The sequence below is a fragment of the Bombus impatiens genome, unplaced genomic scaffold (assembly GCF_000188095.3).
Source record: "Bombus impatiens unplaced genomic scaffold, BIMP_2.2 scf_0377, whole genome shotgun sequence".
Classification (NCBI taxonomy): Eukaryota; Metazoa; Arthropoda; class Insecta; order Hymenoptera; family Apidae; genus Bombus; species Bombus impatiens.
In genome coordinates this window covers 568,176-577,995 of record NT_176796.1, presented here as the reverse complement: position 1 = coordinate 577,995, position 9,820 = coordinate 568,176, and the positions used below count along the sequence as shown (strand labels likewise).

At 26.0% G+C, this 9,820-nt stretch overlaps 4 protein-coding genes across 6 annotated transcripts in view; 3 read left to right on the top strand and 1 right to left on the bottom strand.

The window, feature by feature from the left end:
- Positions 1–145: 145 nt before the first annotated feature.
- Positions 146–1,283, bottom strand: LOC100740265. The gene is made up of 2 exons (XM_012386139.3): positions 838–1,283; positions 146–505 (listed from the first exon to the last, which is right to left on the bottom strand). The coding sequence occupies exons 1-2, from the start codon at positions 1,083–1,085 to the stop codon at positions 250–252; spliced, it is 504 nt and encodes a 167-aa protein (XP_012241562.1). The 5' UTR covers positions 1,086–1,283; the 3' UTR covers positions 146–249.
- A 1,266-nt stretch (positions 1,284–2,549) lies between these two features.
- Positions 2,550–3,871, top strand: LOC100746143 (probable NADH dehydrogenase [ubiquinone] 1 alpha subcomplex subunit 12). The gene is made up of 3 exons (XM_003489901.4): positions 2,550–2,964; positions 3,196–3,278; positions 3,535–3,871. Exons 1-3 carry the CDS (start codon positions 2,861–2,863, stop codon positions 3,774–3,776), a joined length of 429 nt encoding a protein of 142 aa, XP_003489949.1. The 5' UTR covers positions 2,550–2,860; the 3' UTR covers positions 3,777–3,871.
- Positions 3,872–5,259: 1,388 nt separating this feature from the next.
- LOC100746020 (tetratricopeptide repeat protein 25) overlaps positions 5,260–9,820 on the top strand; it is a 6,667-nt gene continuing 2,106 nt past the window's right edge. For 2 of the 3 annotated variants that reach the window (XM_024367956.2, XM_033320947.1), the window contains exon 1: positions 9,267–9,462. In XM_024367956.2, coding sequence (XP_024223724.1) covers positions 9,304–9,462 — 159 coding nt within the window. In that variant the 5' untranslated portion in view covers positions 9,267–9,303. Of the gene's footprint in view, positions 5,535–6,395; positions 6,541–9,266; positions 9,463–9,820 lie in introns of those variants that run through there. The other variant, XM_024367957.2, reaches the window with a different exon arrangement.
- LOC112212918 lies at positions 8,803–9,266 on the top strand. Its single transcript, XM_024367958.2, has one exon. The coding sequence runs from the start codon at positions 8,884–8,886 to the stop codon at positions 9,229–9,231; it is 348 nt and encodes a 115-aa protein (XP_024223726.1). The 5' UTR covers positions 8,803–8,883; the 3' UTR covers positions 9,232–9,266.

The window sequence follows — 9,820 nt, the reverse complement described above, 5'->3', positions numbered from 1 at the left end:
AACATGATTGCATGCTATAGATAATATTATTAATTTTTTGCTTTTTAAATTGTTTTATTTAGAAAGTATAATTTTGTTAATAACATAATATAATACTTTTCAATGTATTAATAGAATATGTTGTAAAAAGAATAACAGCTAGAAATATGGTGGCACAATATTTAGTACTTTCAATATTTTATTATCTTCTATATTATATACAATTTTACAATTTTAATTTAATTTTAAATACATGATAATTACAATTTTTCACACATAAAGTTTTAATTTAAGATATCTAGGATCGTGTATCTTTTCGGAAAGCATTTTATAAGATATTTTCAATAAGCGAGATATATTCGATGGTAATGGCAGCTTTCTCTTCTCGATACGCGTTTCTTGTTGCTCCATATGATCCTGTAAGAGCTTGGACATAAGGAGCAACATGTATTTGCGATCGGTTAGTCGTACGATATGAGTTCCCATCACTTTTTCTAATCGGGATTTTACCGGTGGATAATTTATTCTAGAAATAACAAATGAATCAATAATATTTAAAAAATAATGAAAAAATTATATAAATCACAAATACACGAGTAGTAACAAATAGAGATTACAGGTCCAAAATTTATAATTGTATTTTAGTATAAATTTGTTAGTATAAGTTTGTTAATATAAGTAGTTTGACAATATTATTCAATATTTTGTTTCTAATACTTTTTTAAACGTAGATACGAAAGATTAGAATTAATAATATCTATATTATAAATTTATAGTAATATAAATTCTATAAAAGAACAAAATGATTTTTAATTGAATGACAAGAAATTAATATAAGCGGTAGAAATTATAACTTACGCATATCTTACGTGTTCTGTTTCCCACCATTGCAAAGGAGCGTCATAAGGATCTATAGCAGAGATAAATGCTATTTCTACATCTTCAAATACCTTTCTAGGTTTTTTCGGGGCTTCCACTTTTCTCTTATCGAGTTCGATCTTTTTATCAGCTTTACTAATAATTTTATTCTTATATTTCTGCTTTTCTTCATGGTTAGCTTTTTTCTGATATCTAGTTCGCCTTTTTTCTACTGTTGCAGTTTGCATACTAAAATATCTGTTTCTATCTTCGTTTTCTTTATATAAAGCTATCGATTTAATTTAATCATTATATGTTATGTTTTCTAATTGATATAAAACATAGTTCATTACATTGACATCAATATGGTTAGACTAAAATTTTGAAAATGAATATAGAAAATTTAAGAAAAAACAAACGCATTAAAAAAAAAAAATATCTCGGACTATGAATTTAATTAGAAACTTTGTTCTTTCAAGTAATAAAAAAGAAATTTATATAAATAATAATAATAATAATAATAGTACTTTATTGTATATTAGACTTTATGTCTATTACAAGGAGGTTCTTTGGCGTAGCAGATTGATTTATTTAGTATATATTTTCTTATCTTATGGATAGTTGTTCTAACCATTATAACATACATTAGAGGCTAATGTAGTATGCATAATAATAATGTAATATATATGTATCCATGAGATAAACTATAATACTTATATATTATAATATAATATGAAAATATTTCATTTTACTTGTGATATTGTTCAGTATTTATTTTTTAATGCTGGTATTATGAGATCATTGTTATACTATTTGACTTGCATATTCTAATTTTTCTACTAATATGTAGCATTTCAAGTGTTTTATTTTCTCATTTTTATGTCTGAACTGATTATCCTCATGCCAGCTTTACAGCTGCTTGGATGTACATACTGCACTAGTTTTCATGTTTCTTGTATATCACTCAACACAATCATGACTTAAGGAATCCATTTCTCTTTCTCCCTAAGGCATTACTTGTATCGTTGATGATTGCATTGTATTTGACGTAATTGAGTATCGTACACATGTTATCAAGATAATTTCTCTTTATTAACCTACCTTTGTGTTAACTTGACCTAGTTCCTTACGTTTAAGGTAAGAAATTTCCAATTTTTGCATGTTCTAGAGCTGGTGATTTAAAAAATATGTACAAAATAACTACACACATTTAAAAATAAATGCTTTTATGATAATAATCAATTTATATATTTCCTATTTACGATCTTCAAAAGATTTAAAAAATCCAAAAATTTTTAAAATAATATTTTAATTTAATATGTCTCAGATATCGAGGCATAATGCTTATTATAATTTCTTCTAGAGTTAGTACATGTTTCATATATTTTGTTTCCATCTCCATTTATTTCTTGAAGCTGTATTATAATTTATTGAATATATATCTATTAGTACATTTTTGTTGCTTATTTAATATTATAGTATTTTTATTAATCGACGTAACAAATTGAAATACTTTACATCAATTTTTTAGAGACAAATGTATGATTAAACTTGAACAATTCCCGCGCTTACAACGTTAATCGCTTCACTATTAAACTATTAACTGCTATCAGATAGTAAATCTGCTATTAAGCAGCTTTTCTTCCATATAAACAACATGAAATTATTTTTAAATTTCATACAAAATATGTTGTTACTCTTTGTTTAAAAAATCATATTCAACATTCAAGATTTTTAAAATTATGACAATTATAAATAAAAATATTATATTGCACGCATATAAGATCGATCATATATAAATAATACTTACATACATGAAATTTCTAAACAATATTTGTATTTCTATTGTAGAAAATACGTATAACATATATTGTATACAACTATAATTAACCTGAAAGATGTTTATTTTGCGTAGTTAAGGATATTACTATGGTCGTACGTCATATTACTCGTACTTATAATTGTAAGGCATAGTCGGTATATGTGACTGTGTTGTAAGGTACGTAAAAATATCTTTAGAAACATGGCGAATATCGCAAAGTTTATGGGACTGGACAGAGCTCGTAATTATTGGCGTACAATAAAAGCAAATGGTGGTATTTTAAATTCTTTGTTCACATTATACAGGTTAGCATAACACAATTGTTGTATATAATATTTTCTTAAATAGTATTTATATATGTCAATACTTCTTGTAATTATCTATAGAATTGAAAATTTCTTTTGTAGTAGTAAACCTAATCTTTTAAATATTTATGATTGTGAGATTATAGATATTTATTTTCTGTCTTAAATTCAACATAAACATATAAAAATAATTTAACATCACAAATAACATTATGTGATATTACATTATAGAATGGATGAATTAAAAGCTGGTACTTTAGTAGGTGTGGATAAATATGGCAACAAATACTACGAAAATAATTCATACTTTGTTGGTAAGTTCAAAAAATGAAAATTCTTTTCTTATTTGTTTATAGTATGAATGTGTAAAATATTTCAAAAGATATTGTACTATTATATACTGAGATAGACAAATACATATATACTTACTATATTTTTAAAGAAACACAGCTTTTTTAATATAATTAAGTATAATTTAAGAACATCATGTTTATAAACAAAAGTTGACCATTATACTAAACAATGAAGTTATCTGTAATTAAAAAGTTTCTGTTATGCTCATTACAACAGGTTCTAATAGATGGGTAGTATATTCTGAAGAAGTTCATATGGATTATGATGGTTCTCAAGTCCCAGCAGAATGGTTTGGATGGTTACATTATAAAACCGATTTAATCCCTACTAAGGATCCTAATCGGCCAAAACATTCGTGGATGGCAGATCACAAACCAAATTTAAGTGGTACCAACGAAGCTTACATACCTTATACTACTACAAAGCCAAAAATTATACCATGGAAACCACCGCAGTAATATATTTCCAGTGTAATTTGTCATGTAGATTTGCATAGAGTAATTATAATAAAGATAATATGTAATTAAATGTAAATAAATATAATGAAACTTAATATTTATATTTATTTAATATATTATTAATTACTATCAATAATTGAGTTATTGTAGCTTGAAAATATTGTATCTGACTATAAAGTCTTCAAAAATTCTGCCGTCTGTTCTTGAAAAATATGTATTGTCAGAATTTAGTGTTAAATGAAATATTGTATTATTTATCGGCATTACATGTGCCCTTTCGGGTCTTGAGGGACTTTTGGTGTTATATCCTTATATCTGCTTTTATGGGTAGTATGACATAACATAGAACATATAACCTTAAGACCTAATTATAACTTAACATAATGTTATATTTATATGTTAACATATGTTTACATATAAATATAAATATTCGTCTTGAAATCTAAATCCTATTTGATCTCACTTGCCACTTATTGCTATGTCTATTTTTGGCATTATACTGATACAGTACTTTGCTTTTCTTTATAGTTAAATATTGTGTGATTATATTTTATAAATTTTAGTTTAGTTTTTTTACTTTGATTTCTATTATATTTTATTATATATGTTCTATATATACATATATTTTATTATATTACATAATAATTATTTAATAAATATAATTATCTGGAAATTATCATTTGAATTTGAATTATATTTTTATAATTACTATCATATTTTACTATTTTAAAATATTACTATAAAATAATATTACTGTTACGAATATACACAAATAATTTAGTTATATTTTTACTTGGAAATAATTTTCTAAGTATATATATGTGTATATATATATATACACTCATATTATAAATAGTCCATTATTAGCGAATTAGCAAATTATCTTAATCATTAGATTTCTCAGAAGAAAAAAGAATAAGATCTAAAGGTACAATCTCGCTTATCCGAACAAGTCGGAAAACAATGCAGTTCAGATAACCGAGCAGTCCTTATAGTAAAGATTGACTAATTATTCCATTAAGCTTTTCTTATTAACTCGAATAGTAGAATTTAAGTATTAAGATTTTAAATTGCTCCTTCTTTGACATGCAGATAGTTTCTAAGTACAAAATATAGATTGTATATATTAACATATCCATTATCAAACTACGTGTTTGTGCGTGTATAATTGAAATAATGTTCGACTATACTTTGGATAATAAAAGCTCAACGTTAACTTGTTCATATAAATGAGGAGTTAATAAGTGAGACTCTACTGTATGTAAAATTCTTGTTCATTTTTTTCGTATATATACATACTTTACATATTAACATTTAAGTACATTTATACAAATTAAGAACATTTCTTGATAATACTAAATTAATTTATGAGAAATGATTGTTTTAGTTACTGTGACTTTTTGGTAGAGAATATAATTAAAAAATAAGGAAGTTAGTACTCGAGATATGTTTATTGATATTTCTATTACGAATTTTAAAGAAAAGAAAAAGTCCTAAAAGAATAGCCATCCTTGTTACTTGTTACTACTGTCATATTGATTAGTCTTGATTACTAAGAGTAGGGAGACAGTACAAATTGTATAGACGGAAAAGTTTCGGTCGTAAGTTAAGAATTAAAGATAGCCTCAGAAAGTTTGCGTTATTTATTTGAGTAGGAATTTATCTCCCTTGAACTTCGCAAGTACTAAATATACAAATGTGTATAAAATTCAACTGATTAAAAAGGTTGTTCTGGCAAATGAAGATCGGAATTTAGGGGTGAGCTACATATCATATATTAATAAAATATGTCATATATATATATTTTTTTTTATTTATATCTTCCTCTTATAGACGTGTATGTCTGTTTATTAGAGGAATATTCTTGTTCTTTAAATGAGCAAGTTTATTGCTATTTAAACGAATAATTTATTAATTATTACGTCCTAAAAAATTGTTCATTAAAATTAAATACATACATTTTAAGTTTAGCAAATCCTTTATTTAATTGCTTTTCAAGAAAATAAAGTGGAATTATTTATTAATATGCACTATAATATTTGAGAAACTGTTAATCCCCCACAATTTATGATTTAATAAAATTCAATAATTTATGATCCTTCTTAATATAGCGAAAAGCATTTCTTTCCATATTGGATCCTGATAAAAATGTTCGATTTTCCCTATTATTTTATTTATATAACATAAATAAAAGAAAAATTGCAATTTTTTCATAACTGGTTAATTTCAAAGTACGACAAATTATGTAACTACAAACTAGATGAAATTAAATTTATATTTATGAAACTATTTCTATAATTATAACAATAATAAATTGTATATATTTTGCTGAAACATGAATTGATTATATATCTCAAGTGAGTGGGTAAAAGAATAAATTTAATACCTTTTCTGCAATGCTGTCTTTTGCTTACGACTCTAATAGTATACAGTACATTAGCTGAGATTTTAATAATATGTATATCCAAAATCTAACATGTGATCTTACGTTGCATTCTAGATATTATATATGCTTCTCTGTAAAACTAATAATTCTAATTTATACTCTTTTGCTCGCGCACCAGAGGATATCTATATGTATAATATATAACTAAACATTTAACAAAATACACATTGTAGGCATTAAATTAATATGGTAAATCATCAAAAAGCGATATCACAAGCAAAATATTTCGCTTCCATAAAAAAGAAATTGTTAGTAAATGAAGCGACGGTCCACGTAAAAAATGAAAATTACCATAAGGCCATATACCTTTACAATAAAGTAAGTTTTTTAATTTCACGTATTTGAACACATTTAAAATATTATCATTTATAAATGAATAATTAATTATGAGAATTGATGTATCGAAGTGTAGTGAAGAAGTAAATAATCAGCTCAAGAGTTGTTAAATTATTTGCAATAGTCTAAATTATATAGTAATTTCTAACCCCTGTAACTTTTTAATCCTTTTGCTTCGCTAATAACCCATGTGTGCGATTGGTTCAATTGTATATAAGAAAACAAGAAAGATGCTAAAATATTAAATTTAAAGTTAAGTTTAAGAAATTGAAATGTATTATAATTTATCTTTGTATAATTGGAAATTTTGATAAGTACTAAATAAATACATACTCAAAATCATATTTTCTCTGTAGGAATAAATTATTCTTCTTTTACATATGCGTATAACATAAAATACATTGAAACGGTATATTTTAAGTAATATTACTACATTTTCTATTAACAACTGACAATTATGTATTAATTGTCAGCTTATTGTTTGAATTATTTCTTTAAAGTTATTAGTATAATGTACTATTAAAAAATATACACATATGAGCTATTAACAGATATAATAATGTGATCGAATGAATATTATCATTGATTTTCTCCAACTTCATTAGGACAATAACTACCGATCTATCTTTTTACTAATTTAATTTTAACAAGAATATTTATAGAAATATATAATATTTATTGTATATTTGTATTGTTATTAATAATAGAGAAAACAACTCATTTTATAAAAAAAGATACCTTACCGTACCACTTACGATTACCACGCTCTTATTATACCGTTAAAAAGAGAATATCACATTATTCTTAGACCTATATATATAGAGAGTATTCGAAAATGATTTATCGTAAGTGACATAGCATTATTCTACACCTCTGGCTCAGTGAAGATTTGCAAAAAAAGTAGCCGCCAAATTGACATAAATCACGAATTTCAAGATCAAGGTCAGTTCGATGACTATTTTTTTTACAAACCTTCACCAAACCAGAAATATAGAATAATGCTATGATACTCGTGACAAATCATTTTTAACACCCTGTACATATATATATTTATTTATTTATATATTTGCATAGCAAGGAAATATGTACAATACCAGAACAATTTGTTCCGCAACAGTTTGCCCTTTAAATTTTACTATATATTATTACATCGAAACAAATACACATCGATTTTTTTACTAGCAGATATTTATAGTTAAAGAACTATTACAAAATTATACAAGTAGTAGAAAATATAATAATAAGCATGTTTAATGTTAATAAAAAAATAGTGACGATTAAGTTTACATTAAATAAGAATTATAAAATAATTCGATTATTAAGAACGATTTTAATGTAATCGGTATTGCTTTTAAAAATATGAAAGAAAGAAATTTTTAATTGATACAAAGATTAGTAACATATGATTTAAAAAATGCGTAGCAAATCAATAAAATTTAGAATTTACTAACTATAATTGCTAACATGAACTTATTAAATTATTTCAAATAATATTGGTCACGACTTTATCAATGAATCCATAGAAATCGTTTAAAAAGGTTTTCAGTTTTTCTCGTAGTAGTTTCTTGTATCTTATTAATTTGGTTATAAAACATACATATATTATTTTATCTTTTATAATGTAATACGAAATTCTAGCATAGTAAAAAATTTTGACGTAATTACAATATGAATGAGTCTTTATTCTAAGCGGAAAAGCTGGAAGTAAAAAATGCTTCTCTAAAATAACTCAGAACTTGATACTGTACAATTATGAATTTTAAAGATCTACCGGCGTTTCTACCGACGAAATTTGAATAATATATAATAATAAAATTTGAATGTCACAGGATAAAATAAATACTTCCTGACAACACAAACTAAAGTAACTTGAAATTCCTTTGCACACGTACGATCAGTGATTTTTACATACCGAATTTGCCCGCATTGTTGACTGTTTCTAAGGAAACAAGGCATCTAACCAAGGTGTCGATAACCACACGTCTATTCCACACGCAAATCACACAAAGTAGTACATACTTACCTTGCATTCTAAGCTATTTTCGTGAATGAAACGCGCTTAGTGAATTCGTTCTGTCGGTTTCCATTTACTATTTGCAAAAAAGGGATCGAAAATCGTCACAGTGATATTTTAAAATATTTTCTTAACATAAAATATTTTTTACACAAAAACAAATATAAATTACATAAAGAAAAAGTATCAAAAAGCGATTTTTCTTTCTTCTCGTATTTGTTATTATAATCTTCCTTTTATTTCCAACATTATTTCATCTTTAAAAAAGAAGGAAATTAATCCAAGATCAAACGTAACAAAAATAACCAACGATGGGTGAAGTACTTGTATCAGAAACTACGGATACCCAAGACGATATTGATTCGAAGATTATGGGTATACTGAATCCAACGATACATCACCATGATCTATTACAAAGCTACGTGCGAGTAGCCGCAGAAAGCGTTTCAAATTTGAAACAGTTCGAAGAATCGGAAGATTTCGATAAGGTTCCATCTTTGGGAACCTGTCCCGACAAAGAGTTCATCGATAATGACGATAAAGAAAGCCACATTAATGATGATAAAAAAGATAGGAAAAATAATAAAAAGCAACGGGAGAGTAAATCCAATAAACTGTCAGTCGAATCAGAAGTGAATATTCAAAAGAAAAAGAAATGACGCCGCCTAAATAATGGTACTCGCCACCAGGAAGAAGTATACACTGATAAGGATCGCGCTGCCGCGGTAAATATGGGAACCAAAGATATTAAACAATCGTTAAAAATAAAGCAGAAACAGGATCGTAATTTACAATTGCCAGAAGACACTGGGCCCAGAACTATGTTGGCTTTAGGATTACGTGAAATGCGAATTGGCAATGTTAAAGTCGCAATGAATTGTATCAACAAGGTTCTTTTTAATTCTCTTTTTAATCGGATATATGTATGTATGTAATTATAATGCCTTATAAATGTCAAAAATACACAGGGTGGTTGGTAACTGGTGGTACAAGCGGAAAAGGGGTGATTCTACGCGAAAAAAGAGGTCGAAAATATAGAATAAAAATTTTTCGTTTGAGGATTTGTTTTCGAGAAAATCGACCTTGAATTTTCGCTCGGTACGCGTGCGGTGCGATAACGGATCTCACTGTAGATCGTTGTCTCGATGGAAAAATTAAAAAAAAAATTTTTTTACATTTTTTTATTCTATATTTTCGACTTCTTTTTCCGCTTGTACCACCAGTTACCAACCACCCTGTATTTTCATT

Coding starts and splice junctions, on each gene's coding strand:
- LOC112212918 (XM_024367958.2), top strand. CDS start 8,884: ATGGGTGAAGTACTTGTATCAGAAACTACGGATACCCAAGACGATATT.
- LOC100746143 (XM_003489901.4), top strand. CDS start 2,861: ATGGCGAATATCGCAAAGTTTATGGGACTGGACAGAGCTCGTAATTAT. Junction 2,965..3,195: donor TCTTTGTTCACATTATACAG/GTTAGCATAACA, acceptor ATTACATTATAG/AATGGATGAATTAAAAGCTG. Junction 3,279..3,534: donor AAATAATTCATACTTTGTTG/GTAAGTTCAAAA, acceptor TCATTACAACAG/GTTCTAATAGATGGGTAGTA.
- LOC100740265 (XM_012386139.3), bottom strand. CDS start 1,085: ATGCAAACTGCAACAGTAGAAAAAAGGCGAACTAGATATCAGAAAAAA. Junction 506..837: donor ACAGAACACGTAAGATATGC/GTAAGTTATAAT, acceptor TGTTATTTCTAG/AATAAATTATCCACCGGTAA.